Source organism: Cynocephalus volans, chromosome 10, assembly GCF_027409185.1.
Source record: "Cynocephalus volans isolate mCynVol1 chromosome 10, mCynVol1.pri, whole genome shotgun sequence".
In the NCBI taxonomy this organism is placed as follows: Eukaryota; Metazoa; Chordata; class Mammalia; order Dermoptera; family Cynocephalidae; genus Cynocephalus; species Cynocephalus volans.
Window position 1 is genome coordinate 92,785,517 of NC_084469.1, and position 24,345 is coordinate 92,809,861.

The 24,345-nt window shown below is 55.0% G+C and overlaps 1 protein-coding gene across 1 annotated transcript; it reads right to left on the bottom strand.

The window, feature by feature from the left end:
* Positions 1–1,085: 1,085 nt before the first annotated feature.
* SGTA (small glutamine rich tetratricopeptide repeat co-chaperone alpha) lies at positions 1,086–23,636 on the bottom strand. Its single transcript, XM_063111945.1, has 12 exons — positions 23,555–23,636; positions 12,899–13,038; positions 11,508–11,614; positions 11,104–11,188; positions 9,471–9,570; positions 7,098–7,202; positions 6,106–6,244; positions 5,405–5,467; positions 3,975–4,012; positions 2,860–2,949; positions 2,561–2,683; positions 1,086–2,368 (listed from the first exon to the last, which is right to left on the bottom strand). The coding sequence occupies exons 2-11, from the start codon at positions 12,996–12,998 to the stop codon at positions 2,569–2,571; spliced, it is 942 nt and encodes a 313-aa protein (XP_062968015.1). The 5' UTR covers positions 12,999–13,038; positions 23,555–23,636; the 3' UTR covers positions 1,086–2,368; positions 2,561–2,568.
* Between the last annotated feature and the right edge of the window lie 709 nt (positions 23,637–24,345).

Here is a 24,345-nt window from a genome sequence, read left to right on the forward strand (position 1 = left end):
CCTCAGCACTGTGGGCACAGGCTGGATTGCTCTCTGTGGCGGGCATCCTGGGCACTGCAGGTGCTGAGCAGCGTCCCTGGCCTCCACCCACTCCACGCCAGGGGGATCCCCAGTCCTGACAATGACAAATGCCCCCAGACATTGCCCAGTATCTCAGGGTTGAGGGATCACCTAGGGTTGAGAACTTCAGCCTTAGACCTAAAGAACCCTCTCCATCCTTCTAGACGCAGCCCAGGCCTGACCTCTGCCGATCTTCTGTACTAGACTGTGCTCCCTGGGCTAACTGTTCTCTTCTTGCAGTCTGATTTTTTGTGATCTGTGGGAGCTGACAGCAGGTAGTGGATGAACCCACTTCTCAGCCCTGCAAATCTTGGTTTTTCATTTGTGATTGGAATGGACAAGGGGGACACCTATGGAGGGGGTGCCCTTCCACTGAGGCAGGGTCCCCGGCCAGCCCCTCCCAGCACAGGCTCCACCAGCAGTGGACACTCACTGGCTGGGTGACCTCAGGTGAGAGCCCCAAAGCCTCGGTTTCCTTGCCTTAAAATGGGTATGATGTGCCCACCATTGGCTTCTTGTACAGGAACTGAGAGTCCGTGTAAAGTTTAGGGGACGTTTATGCGGCGCTTTCTATGTGGCAAAACCCTACACAGCACCCTAGAATTGGGGCTGAGATAAGCCTGGAAGTTTCCTAGGACCCTTCACAAACCGCTTGTTAGGAAAGGGAGGTTCCTCTGGTTACAGACTCGAGAACTCACAGTTAGAACCTACTAGAACCCACTAGAACAGCATCGCACAACGTTGCTGTTCTGCCCCAGAGAACCGAGGAGTCTAGCTCGACCCCTGGGTACTCCTGTGCACTAGGGAGGCAACTGGGGACAAAGGCGCAGGGAAGGAACACAGCAGAGCCCAGAGGTGATGTGTCCAGAACTACCCATGACCCGGCACGGGAAGCATGTGTTCCAGGCACCCAGCTGGCTCACACCACGTGGGCCTGGATGACCTGCAAACACAATGCTGGGCGTGTCTGCAAGTTTGGGAAGAAGGGGACTGGTGGTGGCCAGAGGTCAATGCTGACACGAACAGAGGTCATGACGTCTATTTATTCCCCACATGGAACGCTCTTTGCCATGGTTAGCACAGAGGAATTAGAACATGTCTCGCTTGCGTGAGGCTGTGGGCAGCCAGCACGGCCCTTCTTCCTATGGGTCACCTACAACACACACAGTACTGCACCTACTTCGCAGATGGCCTCAGACCACCAGAGAGCCTCCACACTCCAACTGTGGGGACGGCACGGTGGCACCATGAGCCTGCCTCTCTCCCTCCACGAATCATGGTGGCCACATCCTGGGTAGGATGCCTCGTTCTGCTCTGGTCTTTGTGCCTTTCCCTACCTGGAAGCAGCTCTGGTGGCTGTCTCAGGGGTGAGGTGGGTGGCCCTGGGTGCCCTCCAGACCCCTACCCTGGAGCAGGAGGGAAGAGCTTGCCGAGGACCCCAGGGCAATTCAATATCCGTGGGCAGAAAGACCGCAGATGGGACACACAGGCCAAGGTGGGGCCTGAGGTCCGCTTTCCCTCTGCCCCGGGGCTAACGGTGGGGCTGGGCTGGGAGGTCATGATTATGCCACTAGCTATCAGCCGTGAGGTCAGGAAAAAGAAGGTTGCAGGAAATCAAAGTTATGTCTATCAACACGCTCAACTGGAAGAGAAGTCACAGAAACTGGTCCTATGCACCCAGAACGGTTCCCAGGCCCGAGAGGGTTTGGGTCACAGAAGTATTCTGGATATCTTCAACTAAAGAGTTCCTCATGCAAAAACAGCGGTCCCAGGGGCCCGGTGGCTGCTGGTACCCAGACCAGGGCTGGTAGTGAGCTCTTCTGAGCAGGGCACGTAGCCAGCAGGCCTAGAGGTCGACTCAGACAGTGGCTTCTCACGGAAGGGAAAGTTCCTGAACACAGGCCCAGGTGCGGTGGGGCAAGGGCTATAAAAGCGGCTCCTGAAGCCACAGGTATCCGCCACGTGGCTCAACATAAAACCTGCCGCTTCTCCAAATGCAGCCCGAGGAGCACCCCTGGAATTCTGGAAAATTCTTTAGTGACTGGGTTTCAGGAGGCTGGGAGGGAGACTGGTGCTGGTCTGTGTTCAGCTTGCTGGCTTTTGTTTCAAGAATAGTCTGGGGGCTGTAGGAGAGTACAAACAGGAAGGGGAGCAAAGAAAGAAAAGGGAAGAAGAGCCGTCTTAACATGCAGGTCTGATTTCTCTCTCTCTCTCTCTCTCTCAGGCAGTCCACGGGAGAAAACGGCAGTAACGAGGAGGCTTCCAGTCGGCCGGGTAAGGACACGATCACACGATCACACGGGGACGGCTAGAGGGAGACATGAGAGTGGGTGGAGCCATGGTGGGGACCCAGGCTCTGGCCCACACACCCAAGGGAGCGGGGCACCACGCAGCCTGGGAGCCACCAGCCACTGGGTGTTACTTCAGTTAGAATTAATGTCTTGCAGTCGCACTCAACAGCCACGAGAGCGTGAGACCCGTGGCCCCAGTGGGGACTCACTTGGCCGGTCACTCCTGCTGGTCGTCATTGCTGGCACTGGGGGTTCGACTCCGGATCTGACTCCTGAGCTGCTCTATCAACTCTGGGTTCTGCTGCTGCACCTGCTGAGCAAACTGCTGGCCCCTGCAGGGAGATGTGCAGGGCTCAGCCGGGAGGCCCAGGAGTGGGGGGACTTGCTGGAGGACACTGGGCCCTACTGGGCGTCCAGGAGACACGTCCCTTCCACGTCTCCTCTTCCCCTTCATTGATGGCCCTCCCTCCTGGCCCACCTGTGCCCTCCCCGAAGTCAGGCTACTCACGCCTGGATGAGGCTGGCCAGGTCGTTCTGTGAAGTGGTGGTGCCAGGCGTTCCCAATGGGTTGTGGCTGCCCGAAATCATCCCGGACAGGCTGTAAGGACAGAATTGTGATTAGCAGATGGGACAGCCCCAGACCACCCATTCCCACCGTGGCCCTGGGAGAGATTCCTTACTCAGCCCTTCTCCTTGGGCAGGACCTCCAGGTCCCAAATCCACCCCTTGCCCACCCTTCTCAGGCCCTTTGAATTTCAGCAGCTTTCCCAGGAACTTCCTTTTTTTGGCCTAAAGGCAAAGGGTCTCAGCCAGGGATGACGACTGTGCCTCCAGAGGACATGCACAGTGTCTGGGGACATTTATGGTTGTCACAAGTGGGGAGGGGAAGCTCTTGGCATGGAGTGGGTGGAGGCCAGGGACACTGCTTAGCACCTGATTGCCCAGGATGGCCCAGCACAGAGAAGGATCCAGTGCTGTGGTTGAGAAACTATGCTTTAAGATTTGATCACGAAAATAGTCTGGCCAATCCTCAATAAGTTAAATGTAGAGTTACTATACGACCCAGCAATTCCACTCCTAGGCATCTACCTAAGAGGACTGGAAACAGGGACTCAAATAAAAACTTGTGTCCCAACGGTCAAGGCAGCCACATTCACAACAGCCAAAAGGTAGACACCGCCCAATGTCCATCCGCAGGAGAATGAACACACAGCGCGGTCCCTCCACACACTAGAACCTCACTCAGCCATGAAAAGGAACGAGGCTCTGACACACACTGCCGTGTGGACGCCAGACACAAAAGGCCACACAGTGTGTGACTCCATCTATAGGAAACGTCTAGAACAGGCCATTCCACAGAGACAGAAAGTGGATCCGCAGTCACCAGGGGCTGGGGGAAGGGCTGGGGAGTGACGGCTGGTGGCGACGGGGCTGCTTTTTGGGGCGATGAAGATGTTTGGTACTAGACAGAAGGAACAGTTGCACGAAACTGTGAATACACTAAATGCCACTGAGTTGTTCACTTTAAAACGGTTAAAACTTCAGTTTTACATTTATGTGCATTTTACCACAATAAAGAAGAAATGTAACCACAAGATGCAAAGGAGATGGGCTGTCACTTACAGCTGCTGAAGTTGGGGATTGTTCATTAGGTTTGATGCCTGGAGAACAAAACAGACTTGTCAGAAAAGAAAGCTTCCTAACACGTGACCTCTGTGAACGTTCCTGCTCTTAGTCAACTCCGGGTCCACCACCCGAGCACCTGGGGCCACTGCTGAGAGCTGGACACTGGTCTCTCCTGCCCTTTCTCCTACGTTTTGGAGTCCCGTCCTCACGAGTTGCAGTCCTAGCCTTTTTCACTTAGGGCCTGTCTTGGGTTCTCTAAGAAAGGCCCCGCAGACCGTTTCTCCGCTGGCTGCTGAGGTTTTGCCATGTGGTGCGTTGTGGCCATTTCAGCCACTGTCTATGTCAGGGTAACTGGCTGGTTTCCAGGTCGCTCTATCAGTAGATAGTGTCACTAGACACTTTCCAGCATTAACTTTTCCATTTAGGATTATTCATTAGCACCTATTTAAAGAAGTGGACGACCAGGAAACCTCACGGGCGTCTCTTAGGGGCTTCTGTGGCAATAAAGGGCCGGAGCGAAGTATTTTCGGTTTTCCCAGCCACAGGGTCTCTGGCCCCACTCCTCCGCTTGGCCACTGTATCTCAAAGCCACCTCTGACGACATGTGGGATTGACTGGGTCTGGCCATGTGTGCCAATAAAACTTTATTTACAAAGCCCTGCGGTGGGCTGCAACCTGCCACCCCCAGGTGTGTGAGGTCAAAGGGCACCAGTGACCACTGTCAGGCCAAGGGGACAGCCTTCTCCCCCATCCTGCCAGCAGCCTGGCCAGTGCTGGGGCTTCAATGGAAGAGCCACTTCCAATTCATGCAGCCACACGCGCCTCGCTGTGCTGAGGACGCTTCTCTTAATGGTGTTACGAGAATCGCCACACCCCGAGGCCACGGGAGCCAGCAGCGTGGCCCGAGGGCAGGTGAGGCCAGCCAGGGAGTGAACATGTGTGTGGGATGGCTCCCTGAGGGTTCCAGCTGAGGGAACTGCTGCCAAAGGACGTCCACCTCACGGCACGTGCAGCCTGGCACTGGAGGGGCACCTGCACCTGAGTTATCCTGGTCGGTGTTGGGAAGTACAGTTGGTAACACTGCTACGTGTCTCCACAGGGTGAGGAAACCCAAGCTGGGGGCAGCGGGTAATCTCCCTGGATTATTTAGCTGAGAGGGGCAGGACTCAGTCTTGTTCCTTGTGCTCAGCAGGGTCTTGCCTGGGGCAGCCCTGGGGACACGTGACAATGCTTGGGACATTTTAGACCATCACAAGTGGGGCGCAGGTGGCCCTGGCATCTGGTGGATGGAAGCTGCAGATGCGGCCGAATGCTTGGTGGTGCCCAGGACGGCCCAACAAACGGGAATCATCTAGTGCAACGCCGACCGCGCTGAGGCTGGGAAGCCCCGGCCGGCCCGTGGCGGGGATGAGTGGGAGGCCCGTTACCATGCTTATGATGCTCGGGTTGCTCAGGAAGCCGGCAATGTCGAAGCTGCCTGTGCCTCCTGTCTGGGGTGAGAGAAACACGGGTTAGTGACAGGCAGGCCCCAGGCACTGAGAGGTAGCAGGCTCCCACAGGGCCAGAGGGCGCTCTGTGCAAGGCAAAGTCGGGGTATCAGCCACGTCCTCCACATCCTGCAGTCTGATGCTAGGACACGCTGGGGCCCCTCCCAAGAGTGGCCAGTTCCTGGAGATAGCAACAGCTTGCCCAGAGCACAACTCTCAAATGCAAACCTGCCAATCCAGAGTCCACATCTCAATGGCCTCCTCGACGGGGCCCCCACACTCAAGGCCACTGTTCCCCTGCCAACCAGGAACGGCCCCCTCCACCCAGAGCTGTTGAAGTGACACACCCAGCCCAGCCTGAGCCTGCTGGAAACCACGACAAAGTCTCCTGACCACAGCCCCTGTCCCTGCTCCCGGCTGACCCAGTGCTGCCATGTGGCCCTGCCTCCTGCCTCTAGGGATCTGTGATCATAAACTTCCTCGTGACAGTCATTTCTGCGTCTGCATGTCCTACTGCCCCGATGATGACATACCTGGAACCCACAACACGTAATTAAGCCCAGCCCTGGACCTGCAGCTGGCGGAGCCCCCACCCAGCTGCCCCCACTGCACAGGGCCACGCTGCAACCTGCGGGGCTCACCGGGCTCGGCACCTCTCTCAACTTCAGTTCTGCGATCTTGAGGTTTGACTTGTATGTCTCGTTGTCGGGGTCCAGCTCCAGGGCCTTCTTGTAGTAGGCCACGGCCTCTGTGTGCTTGTTCAAACTGGACAGCGCCAGGCTGGGGGGAGACGGAGCCGCAGGGGACCTTTCTCACTACCCTGGACCCCAGCAGTCCCAGTCAGTTCAGTGACATCACCCCATCCACTGTCCGGGCTCAGTGGGGAGGCACCTGGCCCTCAAGTGGGCCGGGGTGGGGCTGAGAGGCAGACACAGTAGTGGAACTCGGACACACAGGAGCCGACCCCCTCACGGGGCTACATCCAAGCACTTCGGAAGCCCCGAGGATGTGGCTCAGGGGAGGAGAGGGCAGGTGTGGTATCCTAAAGACACACGTAGTCTCTGCCCCTGGTTCCTAGCATGCGCCTCCTAAAGCCCGTGGGGTTTCCCGAGTGTTCATAACGAGCCCCTCGACCACAGCTGAGTCTATCCTGATGTGGTGACTTGGGGGGGGCCTCTGGACAGCCTCAGGTTGGGGCTGGTCACCAGAGGAGCAGACAAGCACAGAGAAGGTCCAACCTGGGATGGGATTATAAAAACTCCCGAACAAGGAGATGCAGAGAGCACCCAAGTCCACAGGGACAGAGGTCCCCGCGCCTGGAACCCTCCGCCCCATCCCGTACGCCTCTCCTCTGGCTGTTCATTTGTATTCTTTACTGAATCCTTTCTAATAAACCAGTAAACACAAGCAAAGTGCTTCCCTACGTTCTGTGAGGTGTTCCAGCAAATTATCAAAACTAAGAAGGGGGATTCTGGGCAGCCCACGTTGACAGCCAGTCGGTCAGGATGGGCGGCTGCCTGCGGCAGGGCAGTCTGTGGGACTGAGCCTCAACCTGCGGGGTCTGCGCTCACTCGGGATAGCCGGTATCAGGACTGCACTGAGCTGGCGTGAGAAAACCAGGAACGGCACTTACCCCATCCTGCCGTAGGCCTTGCTGTAGGAGGGGTCTATGCAGATGGCCCGCTCGCAGTCCTGCACGGCGCCTGCGTAGTTCCCCAGCTTGCTGTAGGCTGCGGCTCTGGGGAGACAGAGGCAGGGCAGGCTCTCGCTGGTGGTTCTGCACCTACGGGCAGCCCTGGGAGGGGAGCCAGAGAGCTGTGCTCCTGACCAGCTGCCTGGAAGGAACCACCTGGGGTGTGAGCCTCAGTTTCCCTATCTGTAAAATGGGGATGGTAGGGGGTTGCCCAGAGGCATGACTGATGAGATATTGTTAGACAAGGAGGTGACAGCCTGGGAAGCAGACATGCGGCACCAGCTCTGAACTCAGAGTCAACAAACTCTGCTGTCCAGGCTCTTCCCACTGGTGTATGGGGGAGGTGTGTGCACAGAAGACACAGAGCCAGTGTGGCTCACAAGGGCCAGCTGAACCCCACGCATGTGTTCACAGGGCAGGAGGGAGTCGATCCATAGAGTGTGACCTCTGCAGCCAAACTGCCCAGTTGAATACTGGCCATGCCTCAGTTTCCTCATCTGTCAAAGGAAGATAACAGAACCTGCCTCTCCCTGGGTGGGGGGAGGTCTAGTGAGTACGTGCAACGCCTAGAGTGTGAACTCCTGATCCACGTGTGACCAGTGCTGTTCTGGTGGACACAGGTCCGAGAGAGAGCAGTAAAGTCTGCATGGTGTGGTGACCGCCTGCCCTGCAATGGGTGTGAGGCGGGAAACCTGGCTCACAGCTGGCCCGTCTCAGCAGCCAGCCTGCCTGGACAAATTTTTTTTGGTGTCATCCCTTCTCCCATTCAAGAAAGCAAACACAAGAGAGAAAGAGAGACATCGATTATAGGGAGAGCCCGAAACCACCCTAACACAAGAAAGCTAAGCGTTCACAAACGGCACTTCTCCTGGCCATACGATTTTTGACTCAGGTGGCAAAAGCCTCAGAACCTTCGCCCTCTGCCGTGCTGTGCACCTCCTGTGGGGCCGAGGCTGGACGGCATCGCTGAGGGACTCTGCAATGGCCTTGGTTGTGTGTGCACAAAAGTGGGGGGGGGGGCTGGTGCCAGAGGATGGCACGGACCTCAGAGTATAAAGGGGATCGTGCTGTGACCCTTTTATCCCAGCAACACACCAAGCGCCACTGGGAACTGTGACTCCAAAGTTTCTTTGTAGAAATGTTTGGTCTCATGGTTGTACAAGATAAATGGCACAAGGAGCTTACGCCCAAGTTCACGCTCCCAAATATCTAAATACTATTAAAAAAAAAATTCATACCCATCGTGAGGCCACTGTCGAGGCTTGGTACTTATGAGTCACTCCCCTGCCATTTTGGTTTTTGGTATTTTACTTTACATTTCTTCTCATTTTCAAAGTACAGAAAAGTGTTAAGGAGAAAACAGGGAAAAGCAGCCACTCTGAGTGGAGGGAGATGGGCACTCTCTGAGATATTTTTACAAATTCCCTGTAAGCCTAGAGTCGATCCAAAATAAAAAGGTAAAAGAAAAACAAAACAAAACAAAAAAAAGCAGCTGTCCCCCGAGGCAGGCGGGTCACATTTGGGATACATCCTTGACACATGACATTTGCTCAGCTACTGTCCTGCACCAACGATTCTGCATCTGTGTTTCCCTCTGGTCATTAAAACCCCCCCCTGAGCACAACAGTCCTAATCACGAGGCTCTGAAGGTTTGTGCTTCCTTCAAAAGTAGAGGCCAGACGCAGCTTTTCACTATGATCAGGACATATGCTCCTTGACTTCTGATGGGGTTACATCCTGAAAAACCCATTCTAAGTGGAAATACTGTACGTGGAAAATGCACTGAACACCCCTAAACTAGCAAACGTCACAGCTGGGCCCAGCCTGCCTTCACTGTGCACAGGACACTTACGTTAGCCCACAGTTGGGCCAAACCACCTAACGCAGAGCCTCTCTCATAACCAAGTGCTGAACATCTCATGTAATTTAATGAGTGTTGTAGTGGAAGTGAGGGACAGGGCGGCATATGGGTCCTCCAAGCACAGTTTCTACTGAGCAGGTATCGCTTTCCCACCACCCTACGTCAGGGACTGCCTGTCAGCAAGGGCATGAAATGTTTTCCAAATCTTGGGTCGTTTTCCTGGTTTGATGTCCTGCATGAGGGTCATGCCACTGCATTTTCCCATCACTACTGTCTCTCCTGGCCCCTCGCTGGCCACCTGTCACCTGCCCAGGTGTGGAACTGCAGCTGAACAACCCCCCATCCGCGGCGCAGAGGCCCCTCCCGTCTCAGGCCCTGCTGAGCACTGAGGTCCTGGTGACATTCGGGGATGCATGACCCCTCGCGGCTCCCCGCAGTCCCTGAACCAGTACCTGTTACAGAAGTAGACGGCGTTGGCAGGGTTGATCTCGATGGCTTTCCCGTAGAAGTGCACAGCGGCTTCAAAGTTTTCTACTTTCATCTGCTCGTTTCCTAAAGAGAACGAAAACATACACCTGGGCTGCTAGTGTCAGACCCAAGGGGTCTGGACAACATCACTCTTAGCCCTTCTGGCCTGTGTTTAGGGGTGGGGGAGGCACGAGTGGAGGAATGAGGCCTGCGCCCACGCTCAGTGACACCTGGGAACTGAGTCTCGATGCACTACCTGGCCGAGGGACCAACACTATTTCCTTTTGCTTTTTCTTTCAGAAACAGCCCAGGTGGCGGCCCACAGTCTAGAATAATCACGGAGGATCTTCTAATTTCGTGGGCAATGTGGCTTTTCCATAAGGTGCGGCTCCCAGCTGGCAGGAGGGTGGAGACTGGCGGCCACCTGAGCATCAGCCAAGAGCTTTGGAGACAGAAGCCGATGCTGGCCGCTCCCAACCCAGGATGCCAACTGTGGGGGCTGGGGGGACGGGGCACCCCATGTGTTTTTTAAAATAGTTTCACGTAGATATAATTCATGGACTGTAGAGCCTACCCTTTAAGAGTAGAATTCAAAGTGGGCTTTAGCATAATCAAGTGTTCTGCCACTGTCACCACTCTTTCACTTTACAGCACTGTCATCACCCAAATGGAAACCCTATATCCCTCGGCGGTCACTCCTCATGCCCCACCCCAGTCCCTGGCAACCACGAATCCACTTTCCGTGTCTGTGGATTGGCCTGTTCTGGACATTTCATGAAAATGGAGTCACACAGTGTGTGGCCTTTTGTGTCTGGCGTCTGTCACTGAGCGTGATGTGTTCGAGGTCCATCCACGTGGCAGCGTGTGTCAGAGCCTCACTGCTGTTCATGGCTGAGTGACGCTCCCATGTGGGGATGGACCACGCTGTGTGTATCTATTCGTTTGGGCTGTTTCCACCTTTGGGCTGTTTGCAGTGGAGCTGCCGTGCACATGGGCATGTAAGTATCTGTGTCCCTGATTCATTTCCATCAGATATAACAACGGCACTTCAAAAGGATTGTGGAAAAGTTGAACTAAAACACAATCCCTCCACAAACCTTTTGAAGTACCCTTGTATATCCAAAGCACAGGGACTCGGGCCGGCCGGTGGCTCACTTGGGAGAGCGTGGTGCTGACAACACCATTCAGAGATTAAGATCCCCTTACCAGTCATCTTTTAAAAAAAAACAAACAAAACAAAGTGCAGGGGTGGCTGGTTGGCTTGGCTGGTTAGAGCGCAGTGTTGTAACACCAAGGTCCAGGGTTCAGATCCCCGCACCACAAAAACCAAAGTGGAACCGCGGTGTCACATGGAAACTAGGTCTGACTTTTTTTTTCGACAGCAGCTATTTTACATTCCCACTGGTGTATGAGCTTCCAACTTCTCCACATCTGGGCATCTGAGTTCTTGAAAGTCCCCTTCCCCATCCCCAAGGCCAGCTTGTCAACCGCTGCTCACCAGCACCACCTCCCTTGGCTGCCAGAGCCATGGACCACCTGGTCCCCACCCTCTCGTGCAGCCACCAGAGTCCAGGCAGGATGAAGTGCCCCACGGGGAAACAGGAATCTGTCTCTTACCTTCGGTTTTGAGGCGTTCTGCCTCCACCGAGTCCTCCTCAGAAAGCGGAGCTTGCTCGGGGTTCCTCAGGTCCTGTGGCATCTCCTGGCCCCAAGGCAAAGACAAGCCACTGTCCTCCTCCCCCACACCCCGCACCCCTTAGCCTCCCCTTCCCTCAGGGGTGCTAGCAGAAGGCAGCCAAGCTCAGGGAGACTCAGGGCTCTGCAGGCACAGTTTGGGGCCCTGTGGCCCTGGGCAAGTGACCCCAGCCCTGTGCTCCTCCAGGACGGGGGTGACCAGTGCTCCTTGCAGCCTGTGGTTCCCAGCCTAAGAGAGGCCACAGAAGTCCCCCGCACTCTGTGGATGCAGCCCGTGGGGGCTGTTCTGATTTTCCAGGAGGGACTTGGGGCAGCCTAGAGCTCACCTTGCCTGCAGCGGCCGCTTCAAATATTTCCGGCAGAGTCTGAGGAAGCGCTAGGTCGTTGTCTTCCACCGTCACCCCAAAAGCGGTCTCCAGGCACTGGATTGCCACTGGAAGGGAGGACAAAGGTCTTCTCTCCCACGCGCCCCATGTGCATTATACGCAGCCCCGAGCTTACATGCCCAGCCTGGCAGGCAGGGCTCGTGCCCGTTCTTCAGTTGTGTTTGCTCACAAAGATCCTGGACATGATGGGCCCTCCACGCACCCATGGGATCCTGGTTGGGATTTCTCCTGCTCCCATCAACCTCTAGCCTCGGAAACTCAAGACCAACAGACACGCCCTGCACTCTGAGAGCAGGAGAGGCAGTGGGCATGATGGGGTGACCTCAGGCCTCTCAGTGGCATCACTCTGCTGGGGCCGCCTGCTAAGGGGCAGTAGGGGCTCAGCCTGGCCTGGAGGCCATGTTGGGAGCAGGTGCTCGGGGACACTGTCAGACCTCTAAGGGAACTAGCCGGAACAAAGAGCTTGAAGCAACCCCTAGGCAAGTCCTTTCTGACTGGTTTGCACCAGGGGCTGGACCAACAATGTCCAGGAGCCCCTCGCCCCAGTTCATCCACCCAGCAGGCTCGGTAGGTGGGGGGGTCCTGGCCTCCTCCGGGAGGGGACCTGGGGTCCTGACCCGAGTTGGAAGCAGGGTCAGCAGGGCTGCGACCAAGCTGTGGCTCCACCCAGCCCCGGGCACACACCCACAGTGCTGATCCCCAGCCTCAGCCTGCACTTCTGTGCTACACAGGCCTGGCACGACCCCGACTCGGGTGAGTGAGGGACACGCCCCTCCCTCTTGAGGAAGGACATGGACCAGAACCTGCCAGCTATGTGGGTACCTCACGGGGCCTTCCCCTCCTCCTGACCTGTCACTGTGAGGTACGAGCCAGACCAGACGGTGAGGATGGCCTGCTCGGTGCTAGGCTGTCTTTGACTGTGCAGTCGTGAGTCGGGGTAGGCCAAGCTGGGCACCAAGGGCTCCGGGGCCCCACTATGGGAGCCGCTCGCTCTCCCGCAACTGGCAGGAATAAGACACATTGGGGGGCCAAGGAGAATATTCTGGACCACTCCTCAATGGAAAATGAGATAGAGAAAACCGCCGGAAAACAGCTCGGCTTAAAGCTAGAGGGCCAGGGTGGTGCTGGGGGGACCCTGGCTCCTGTGACTGGCACTCTGTGTGGCCCTGTCCTCCCTGGGCTGGGCTTCCTTTCCTGCACACCAGGAAGGGGCCCAGGCGTGTGTGCGTGGCGAGTGTGCCGGCTGCCCTACACACGCCCCTTCGGTGGTTTAATGGCGGTGGGGAAGGACCCACGATCCTGGGAAGGGGTAGGGGGCGGTGCCCACGTACCTTCCAGGCTCTCCTGGGCATCAGACGAGAGCCCCCCATGCCGGAGCTGGTCGTGCAGGAAGCGGATGATGGCATAGGCCAGGCGCTTCTTGTTGTCCATCTTGAGATGGGAGGAGACCACGCCTGGGGGTCTTCAGGATCTGCGGGTCCAGGTAGGAGAGCATGATGCTCCCTGTCAGCCCCCCCAAACACAGATGCCCCAGACCAGACTGCCTGTCCCCTAACTTGCCAGGTCCCTGCCTGCCTCTGCTGCTGCATGAGCCACTTTCAATGCGCTGGCCAGTCTTAGTTTCATGACGCCCGAGGCAGAGTGCTTTATGGTGCCACCTCACAGTGACAACCTGGAGCTCACTGATCCACCTGTGCACATGGCCCCTGAAGGCTGCCTGGCCCCGGAGCACTGGCGCCCGCTCCCGCTCCCAGTCCTGCCACCACCTGATGGTTCTGCCGGAGTGCTGTGGCCTCACGGACCTGCCCTCTGCCTGTGCTCCCAGCATGGAGCAGGTGGGGGCCGGGGACACTCGCTGCTCAGCACCTGCATGCCCATGAAGCCCCAGCACAGAGAATCCAGCCCCAGTGCTCACGGTGCTGAGGGGGAGAGACCTGCTCCTAGGCCAAAGCTGTGGCTCTGAGCACCCTTTCCTCAGTCCGCTTCTTCGGTGGCACATCAGCATTTACTAAGCGCCTGGCAGGGCCAGGTGTGCCTCCCCCACATCCCTGCAGTTCTTCGAGAACTGTCTGGTTTTTTGATTTCCCATTCCCAGTACGTGACAGGTGCGTTGGCTCATGTTGGTGGTCCCCGAAGGGTGACAGCAGGGGAGAGTGTCTGGAATCAGGAACTGTAGCCTATGGATAGGCCTTTCTTTGGCACAAGACCTTTCAGGCAATGAAAGGGACACCTTGGAGGGACTTTGGCTGCAGTGACCTCCACGGTGCCAAGGGGAAGGCCAGCTACATGCTGTACGAGCTTCCCATGCGGCAGGCGCTGCCCGAGCAGGCCGGGCACAACCTGCTGCTCAGTGGCTTGTGGGGCCACCTCGGGCAGCTCACTGGGCCCCTATCTGCCCCTGGAGTCCAGCCGAGGCAACACTAAATGTTTTGATGTAACAAACAACAAAGAGGAGAGGCAGGAGCAATATCCGGGACAGCCTTGTGCTGGGCTGAACAGTCCTCCCCAAAGTCACATCCACTCAGAGACTCAGAGTAGGATGCTATTTGGAGATGGGATCTTTGCAGATGTGACCTAGTGAGACGAGGTCATTATTAGAGTGGGGCCCAATGCAATGATGGGTGTCATAAGAGGGAGATTTGAGCACAGCTATATAGAGAGACAGCCATGTCAAGACAGAGGCAGAAATTGGGGTGATGCATGTTACCAGTCAAGGCACCCCAAGGACTTCCGGCAGCCACCAGAAGCAGGAAGGGGCAAGAACCCCGACAGGGGTCGGAGGGAGTGCGTCCCCATTGACCCTCGCCTCTCAGACTTCTGGCCACCAGGACCACGAGAGAATCAACCTCTGCTGTTTTAAGTAATCCAGACTGTGGCCATTTGATGACAGCCCAAGATCTAGGAAAGGGACACAGCCCTCGGATGGGAAGAGGAGGCCAGGACGGCTCGGGACATGGCAAGGCAATGCATAAGGCCCGTGAGCAGAGAGGTCGCATAACCGGCTTGGTCTCCCAGCTCCCAGGAGGCTGAGGCGGGTTACTGTTCAGCCTGTCTCTGCGTCTGTTAAATAGGATTAATAAATACCCATATGGCTGCTGCTGGCATCAGGGAAATAACTACTGGCAAGTTCTCAGCCCAGTGCTTGGTGCCCTGCAATGTCTGTTATTAATGTCACAATTCCCTGAGGTAAGCCATGCGGCACAGACTGTGGCTGGCCGTTTTCAGCTGTGTGACCCTGAAGGGTCAACTCTTCTGAGCCTCAGTTTCCCCCCCGTCACCCACAGGCAGTGACAGCAGCTCTCGGCAGGGTGGGTGTGAGGAGGAGGCAGGCGCCCGTGTGACTCTTCCAGGAAATTTCCAGGCGGGGGCTCTTCCTGCGTGTGCCCCTAAAGTGCCAGGTCTACACATGCTGTGGCTGCCCCAGAAACACTTCAACACTCAGGGGCAGTTTCACAGGGAGCAGGTGGGAGGGCAGAGAGAATATTCTCCGAGGCTGTAAGCAGCAGCAGAACGGGGTTCTGGTATTGAATTGCAGCGTACCCCAGGACACTGGGAGTGGCCCTGGCCTCGGGGGTGGGCCTTGTGTCTTCTGTCCTCCCGCTGGGGCTCCCTTGGCCTAGGCCTCACTCTCCACCTGCCCCTTCCAGGCTGGGCTGGAGGGCCACCCTTCCTGGCTGCCACTTGCGTGCCCACAATCAGGTGTGCCTGCAAGAGTGACTCTGGCCACCTGTCTCCCTCGCTGGGTCTGCAAGTAGGGAGGCCGCAGCTGTGCCCTCTTGGGGGCCCAGCATGGTGGGTGCCATGACCTGTGCCCTGGGTGCCCAGACCAGTACAGGAAGGAAGAGGCAGAACTGAGATCCCCAGAAGGGGATCTGTTTACTCAAGAGGTGTGGGAGTTTGTGTTCACGGAAAAGGGACCGTGGCCATCTGGGGCGGGATTCCGGTGGAGCTCACGAGGTGCAGGCTGGATCGAGAGGGCACCAGCTATGGGCACTCAAGATGGGTTTGTAGAATGAGGATAAAAACTGGGCTTGAATTTCATGTCTTCTGCCTGTCACAGCTGCTTCGTAACGATCTTCCACTCTCCTGTGCTTTGTGCTCTGATCCAATTTCCAAAAAGCGGCTAAAATAACATCAATACCTAGGAGGAAACTCTGCCCCAGGACCCGGGAGGGCCGATGTGCTCCTCCCGAGCTGATGCAACACGAAAACAGAACACACAGGGTCTTGTACGCCAAATCCCACGCCCAGACTGTGCCCCAAGAACCATTTGTGTACAAGACAGTGGCACGGACAAGAGTTCCACATGGTGAGCGTTGTTACTGGCTGAAGTGTGTCCCCAAAATCTGCATGTTCAAGGCCTAAGCCCCTGGGCCTCAGGATGTGACCTTATTTGGAAATAGGGTCTTTGCTGAAGGAATTAGTTAAGATGACATCATACCAGAGTAGGGTGGGCCCTAATCCAATATGACTGGTGTCCTTGTAAAAGGGAAAAATTTGGACAGGCACATATGCAGGGAGAAGCCCGTGTGAAAACGGAGGCAGAGATCAGGGCAATATTTCTCCAAGCCAAAGAAAGCCAAAGACTGCCGCAGCCACAAGAAGCTGGGGAGAGGCCTGGGCAGATTCTCGCTCAGCCTCAGAAGGAGCCAGCCCTGCCCCACCTTGATCTCGACTTCCGGCCTTCGAGAAAGAACCAAGAGAGAATACATTTCTGCTGTTTGAACTGCCCAGTCTGCAGTACTTTGCTACGGTGGCCCTAGCAAACCAACACAAATGCCCTTCGAGGCAGCACTGTAAACAATGGCCTCTATCCTCACAGCGACTCAAACAAGCAGGGTGGTCCTATTTTTAGATGAGCCAATGCAGGCAGAGGGATTTGGGAACGTGCCTGGGGTCGGGCAGCTATGAGGACCACTGTGCTATCATAGTACAGGAGCAACCACTGCTGTATCCACCTGCAAGGGACAATGGCCGAGACGCAAAGGAGAGGGTGGGGGTGGCTGGTTGTACCAGGGACCCAGAAGCCAGCGGCCAGAGGAGCAGCTGCAACTCCTGCAAGGAAAAGCACCTTCGTATTGTTCTTATGCAAATATCCATTTTGATTTTAAGTGCCCAGATGTTGAAGGTTGAAGACAATAGCAAACACATGCACGCCTTCTGGACACAACGACCCCATGCACAGGCCACCACGTAGGTGAAGGTGGAGGCAGAGCACAAAAGTACTTAAAATCTGAGGACGATCTGTGTGAACTTTCTCTGCTTCCAGCAGATCTGGAACATCAACTTTAAAAATACCTGCAAGTGTATGGGGGTGAGGTGCCTCCAGTGAATTTTTAATAAACAAACTAATCCCCCTTGCAAAACAGCCTTCATGTTCTAGGAGGCAAATTCTAAAGGAACCCGGTGGATTCTACTTACTCACCTCATTTTGTAAAATGGTGTGTGTGGGTGCGCGTGTGTGTGTGCGTGTGCGTGTGCGTGCGCGTGTGCGTGCGCACACGCACATCTCTTTCTAGATTCTGTTTCTTCTCAGTGGGTGGTGGGCAATTCTGCCTCCCCCAGGGACACTGGGCAAGGTTTTATTTTCTTTTTTTGTGGTTGTTACGACTTGGGGATGCTCCTGGCATGGAGTGGGTGGAGGCCAGGGACGCTGCTCAGCACCTGCGGTGCCCAGGACGCCCCACCACAGAGAAGGATCCAGCCCCAGTGTCCACAGTGCCCAGGGGGAGGCCCCAGACTGGAAAATAAGACAGCGTGAAGGGCCTGTTATTTGAGGCCCGTGAGTCTACCCAGCACTTGACTCAACAATGTTTTACTCCCTCCACGTGATGACCTACAAGGGAGGTGTCCTTGCCCCTTTCAGAGAGGAAACAGGCCCCAGCCGGGCAGGGAGGTGTTTGCTGGAGGCAGCTCCTGACCTGCCCCCATGTGCCACAGAGATGGGAGGTGTTAAGTGTCTTAGTCCCCCTAGAATGCAGACAGGGTGAGCAGCCTGTGCCCCTAGACAATGAGTGTCACTTGCCAGAGATGAGCAGGTCACTGACCCACCAGGGCTTCCAAAACTGGCCGACACTGGCCTCTAATTAAGCCAACAACACCGCACCACAAAGTCACTGCACAGGCACAGCCAAGACATGCTGGATGTGCTCGTAGTTGTTTCATGGAAAACGACATCTGGTGATAATTGTTTAAAAAAAAAAAAGAAGGAAGGGAAGTGAAAGACGCCAGACACAAAAGGCCACACGGTGTGTGACTCCATTTACATGAAATGTCCAGTACAGGCCGATCCACAGAGACAGGAAGTGGATTCGTGGCTGCCGGGGGCTGGGGGCGGGGATGAGGAGTGACTGCTGATGGGGACGGGGCTTCTTTTTGGGGTGACAGAATGTTCTGGAATTAGTAGTGATGGTTGCACAACCTTGTCATTGTACTAAAATCCACCAAATTTTATGGTATGTTAATTATATCTCAACTGTAAAAGGGGATGAAACCCTGACACATGCTTCAACGCTGCCGAACCTTGAGGATACGACGTTTTGTGTAACTAGCGAGGGAGTTACAGTCTCTGAGGAAGCTCCCCAGAGACGGTCATGAGTTTTCCATCCCCGTCTCTGGACACAGTAGGGCCTGGAACTGCGAGGCATGGGATCAGGCTGGGCCAGAGACCGGCAGACAGACAGTCCCAGAACCCAAGGATCCCACCCGTGACACAGCAGGTCAACCACACAGGAAAGCGAACCCCAAAGGGTGAAGCCTCCACCTCAGCAAATGGGGTTCTGCTGACCTCCAAGCTCAAGGAAAACAGACATATGCCGCCCGAAGGGCTTCACATCACAAGTCTGGTATGTTTTATTTTTATTTACTTACTGATTTTGCTGCTGGCCGTTAGGGCATCTGAACCCTTGGCCTTGGTGTTAGCGACACCGCGGTCTAACCAACTGAGCCAACCAGCTGGTTGTTTTTTAAAAACACCTATTTTTTTTGATGGATGACAGGATTAATCACTGTAGGCAAAATGTGGAAACAATCCAAGTGTTCATAGTGGATAAATGGAGAAACACAATGCGGTCCTTCCCCACAATGGAATATGATTCAGCTTTTAAAAGGAAGGAAATCCTGGCACACGCTACAACATGGATGAACCTGAGGACGTTGTGCTCAGTGACATAAGCCAGACACACTGTGTGATTCCACTCATAGGAGGTCCCTAGAGTCTCCAGACCTGGACAGAAAGTAGAACGGGGGGTGCCATGGGCTGGGGAGTGAGTGTTTAATGGGGACAGAGCTTCAGTTTGGGAAGGTGAGAAAGTTCTGGAGATGATGGTGGTGTTGTTTGCACTACAGTGTGAATGTGCTTAATGCTGCTGAGCTGTGGACTTAATAGTGAAGATAGTCAAATTTACGTTATGTGTATTTTACCTTAATTAGAAAAAAGGTTTTGTTTTCAAAGTCTGGGTCCCTCCCTTAGGATGTGAACCTCTGTGATCCCAGAACTTTGATTCTTATGTATACCGTATTCTAAATCAGGGTCAAGGGCCACATCCGGCTTGCTCGGCTGAAGATGGATTTTGCGTTTCTTAAGAGGTTACATCGGGGGACACATTTCAAGACCCTCTCAGTGGATGCCTGAAACTGCGGACAGTACCAAACCCGACTGCCGTCAACCGGAACACATTTCTGTTCGGGTCTTCCACACACAAACTGAATGTGTGTCCATCTTAACTGACACCCATGCGCCAACTTCGGCAGCGGGAGGAGCGCTAGCAAAATCAGCACAAGTTTCTTTCTCCTTCCTCACAATCGCACCTGACTGGCTCACTTCAGATTCAGAACAAAGCACCAGCAAGCAACTGAAACAGGACCTGGTTAAGTCCTCTCACAAACCTAGGAGGCTGTGGTCTTGGCCCCCATCTCACAGAGTGGGTGACAAGTTGGGGCTTCACGTGCTGCACAGGGGAGGGGGAATCTGCTTTCCCTCCCAGAGAACCAGCACAGAATAAACAAAGAAATCTGAACCTTGTCATAACTGTTTCCTTCCCTCTAGACCCAGCTGAGGACTGCACGAGGCGGTACTGACCTCGTCAGGGGGTCATCAAGGTTTAGAAAACCAAAGGACAAAGTCACGCTCATTCCTGGCATGCCGCTCATTCCTGGCATGCCGTCAATTCTTCCGATGCCCCCTGCTCCTTTGTACCTCAGGGCTTTTGCACATGCTGTGCTGATGCTAGAATATCACCCCTCCACCCCGCACTGAACTTCTTAGCCCCGGCAGGTGGACTGGACCTGCCCAGCCCCCTCTTCTCCCTGTTGCCCTGGGGTGGGGGCCAAACCACTACCAGGCTGCCTGTTTTTGTAAACAAAGTTTTCCCGGCACACAGCCATGCTCATTCATTGACATGCTATCTCTGGTCGCTTTTGTGCCTCAGGGGCAGAGTCAAGCAGTTGCAACAGAAACCCTTGGCCCCAAAAGCCTGTGGCCCTTTACAGAAAAGGTTTGCCAATCCTGCTCTGGGGAAACACCTCCCTGATTCTGTGTGCCTTGCTGGGGCTGGCACTGGCAGAGCCAACCCCCCAGTGCAGTGGCCAGTCACTATGGCTGGCCGAAGGACACTGTACTCCAAGCAGGTCTCTCCACCTTGGCAGTGAGGACACTGGGGCCAGATCATTCTCTGTGGTGGGGCCATCTTGGGCTCTACAGGGGCCAAGCAGCATCCCTGGCCTCCACCCACTCCATGTCAGGAGCACCCCCAGTCGTGACAAACACAGATGTCCCCAGACATAGCCAAACTTCCCGCAGGTGAAAATCACTGACACTACGTGGGAAAAAAAAAGGCTCTAAGTTGGTACAAGTCAGGTTATTCTGACCAAATGACTTCATTGTGAACTTTCAGAAAATCTTATGTTTGCAGAGTATTTGGCATGTGAGAACTGCAGAAAAGGGACTGTGGTCCACGGCTGAGGACCAACCCTGAGACAAGTACAGGAACCGGCACAGACAGTGACACAGGTGGTCCTAACATCTGTTGCTTCTGTCCCGTCCCTGATGGGGCAGACGTTAAACGGTACTCAAATCTCACTTCCCCACCTGGCCTTTCACACCCAAAAGTCTTCTGCTCTCCAGAGAGTCGGGTCCAGCGTGACATGAGGATGACTTTCCTCGCCTGCCACTAGGCGCCCGGTATCTTTGGAACAATCCTAACTTGTAGGATTTTGGCTGCGGGACAAAATTCTCAAAGAGGGCCTACTCTTTCCCCAAACAGTGAGGGCTTTATGGGAGCATGGAACCAAGGCCTGGCCTGAGATGCACAGGACGCAGGAGTGCGGGTAGGAGGCCACTGGCTCTGGGGTGAGGTGGACGTCCCCGTGACAGCTTTTTTGGGGGCTTCCAGATTTCTTTCAACTCTATGACTCCACATCCCACCATTACATTTTGCCATTAAAATAAAAACAACACAAAACACAACAGCCTCTATGCCCTTTTTATCTCCCTGCCCAGAAAGGGTCACTCAAAGGAAAAACTAAAATAAGTTCGACTGACCTCCTTACACCCACCCCTGCCCACCCCCCATCTGCAAATACTTTGCCCAATCTCCGTCCTAAATCCACAGATTCACCCCCATACTGAAGCCGCGTTTTCTCCTAAAATGGCACCAGGATATCACTGCACAGATGAACACCCCCAAGTGCTCCAGGGAACCTCGTGAGTGTGTATGCGAGGCCCCTCACCCTCTGCGTGTCATCTGTGGAGCATACTCTGAACCCTTTGCACTCTCAAACGCACATGCTCACCTTCCCGCCAGCTCATCTTGGAAAGACGCTCATTCCTGCATTCCTGCAAACCCCATGTCCCGCTCCCACCCCTGGTCCAGCATCTCTTGCGAGGCTTTCCACCCTTTACAGGCCTGTCTTCACCCACTGGGCTGTGAGCACTTGGACTATCTTACATTTGAACACCAGCACCCATAAGGCAGTGTCTCACCCATATGGACTCAGGAAAGCATGAGACCCATGACAAATTCAGAGTCACGTAATCAAGTTCCTTGGGGAGGACATTTCTCTCTGGGTCTGGGTTTCCTCCTCAGTAAGAGACAATGAAGCCAGTCCTGCCTACCAAGCAATAATTTCTCTCATTCCTTCAGCCCTCACTGAGCAACTCCTACCAGGGCTAGTGTTGGGTCTTGGCAAAAAAAAAAAAAAAAAAAAAAAGAGGCACAGAACTGAGTAAGACTGCAGCTCTCAAGGATTCTCTAGTCTGGGGCAGAGGCTAATCCTGTTTGGAGTCCTCACCCTTTTAGGAAGATTGAATTTAGAAACCTCAGATCAAATCCTTGATGCACTGAGGACTTTCCAGGCACTCAGCTAACAGCTGTACAGGCCATGGCTTATTTCAGGGGCCAGCAAGTGTTTTCTGACAAAGGCAAAGGAAAACTTTCAGCTTTGCAGGCCATATGGTCTCTCTGGCAACTTAACTCTGCCATCTCAGTGCAAAATCAGCCGCAGATAATGTGTAAACAAAGGGGCGTGCCTGTGTCCCCACACAACTTCATTCCCATCAACAGGCCGCAGCTCGATTTGGTCCTCTTGCCACAGTGTGCTGACACCTTGGGTTGTTTAATACTCACGCACCCGAGGTGTTTACTATTACAATCCCCATTCCACAGAGAAAAATTGAGGCTTTGAAAGATGTGGGCCACCCAAAGTCACCCAGCCATGATGACCCAAATCAGGAGTTTTGAGCCTAGACAGTCTGACTCCAGATCTTCACCCCCAAAGTACCCTTCCCTCTCTCCACAAAACTGGCACACACACAAAACTTTGGACACAAATTCATGGACTCACGCTCCCCCTGCCTGCCGGTGAAGAATCACTGGTCTGGGGTAGGATTTTTAACGGTGACATTATCGACATTCAGAATCAGATCATTATCTGTGGCGAGGAGTCCTGTACACTGCGGGGTGTTCAGCAGCGTCCCTGGCCTCCACCCACTCCATGCCGGGCACAACGCCCCCCCCAGCAGTGTCAACCACAAATGTCCCCAGACATGGTCCAGTGTCCTGGGGGGTTCAGAATTGCCCCCGGTTGAGAATCACTGGTCTAGGGAGAGGAAAAACAGACACAAATAATCAGAAACAAAAGAAAACAAGAAAAACATTCAGCCTCGCGGACGCAGGCTGAACACGTGTTTTCTGACACCTAATAACAAAAACAGCCAGGCTCTAGCAAGCCCTTATCAAATCCCAGGCACCCGATTAAACAATGTCTGGGTGTATTTAACCTCGCGACACTTTTACGCCTACTATTTTAGAGATTTGGAAAGGGCTGCTCAGAGAGGGCAAGCGATTTGCCCAAGTTTACACAGCCGGCAAGAGGTGGTGGGGTGGTCCTCAACTCCAGATTCCCCCCACCTCAAGCTCCATATATAAAAGACCTTAAATGGGAAATAAGACTAATAGCTGCTAACCCCCCGCTGGGCCCTGCGCCTCTCCTCCTGGGAACCTCCCCAGGCAGGGGCTGTGACAGCGTCCGTTTTACAGAGGGGGAAACTGAGGCTCTGAGAAGCCAAGAGGCTGGCCAAGGTCATGCAGGTAGTGAGTGGCGGCCCTGGAACGCCTGGGACCCGCAAACGGGGTCCCGTAGTCGAAGGGACCGTGGTTCCAGGCAGCTGACAGGAACGAGGACAGCAGCGAACACTCGGCTAGCGCCCAAGAGGTGCAGGGCGCTTTAACCTCCCGTCGTCCTCGCCACGGGCCTGCGGAGCAACATTTTCAGGGCCTGGAGCCCGGGGCAGGGAGACGAGGGCCCGCCAGGGCCCGACCGAAGCCGCCCGGCCTCAGTTTCCCCTCCGCGCTGCCCACTCACAGGACTCCGCGGATCGGGGCGACCCAGACCCAAGATCCACCTCCTCTTACGGGATCCAGAGTCTCAGGAACCCCAAACCACAAACCCCAGTCCCACCCAGACTCAGCACGGAGCCCCCAACTCACCTCTGCGGCGACAGAGCCCCAACCCACCGACGGCTGCGCCTGCGCATCGCGGCGCCGCCCGGCCCCGCCCCCCGGGCGCAACGCCTGCGCAGAAGGAGCCCGCTCCGGCTTGCTCTCATTCTGCGCAGGCGCGCCACTGCTCCAGGCGGGCGTGAGAGGAAGTGACACAATTTAGAGGCGGGAATCAGCTGGTCGTTAGGGCAACTGACCTCTACGACCTAATGGAGGTCGGAAGTCAGGTCTGACTTGTCCTCTACATCGGGAACGAAGCAGTGCCTGATGGGACATAGGCGGACTTCAGCGGGTCGACTGAGCCGGCCACGTGGTGCGGAGCCGGCCACGTGGTGGAGCCGCGTTTGGACACCTGGCGCGCAGAGCGTCACAGGCACTCCGTGAATGGGAGTCATTGTTATCCGCTTACTTTGTTCATTTATTCACCCACCCAGCCACCCACTCACCCATAGCTGCATTCTTCCATTCAGTCAATCTGTGGGACGTAAAGGAATACAGGGATGTTTGTATATAGCAGGTGCCTAATATTCATTCAACAAGTATTTATTGCAAACCACACATAAAGACCGGCAAAGTGTGTGCTCTCATGACCTTTTATTGGGACAGACGGACTATAAACTAGTAGTAAACTAGTACATAAATGGAGAAACAAGAAATTTCACATCATGCCAAGCCCTATGAAGAAAAACATGGGGTGATTGGAAGAGTTGAATTGTCTGGGACAGTTATGGAAGACTTTCCATTAGGTGTGGATTTGAAAGATGGGAAAACCAAAGGGA

Bases quoted from the DNA above. Each gene is read 5' to 3' on its own strand.
- SGTA (XM_063111945.1), bottom strand. From the start codon at position 12,998: ATGGACAACAAGAAGCGCCTGGCCTATGCCATCATCCGCTTCCTGCAC. The intron at 7,203-9,470 runs GTACTGGTTCAG...CTGTCTCCCCAG, and splicing joins GCCGTCTACTTCTGTAACAG to AGCCGCAGCCTACAGCAAGC. The intron at 5,468-6,105 runs GTGAGCCCCGCA...CTCTCACCCCAG, and splicing joins TGAGAGAGGTGCCGAGCCCG to ACAGGAGGCACAGGCAGCTT.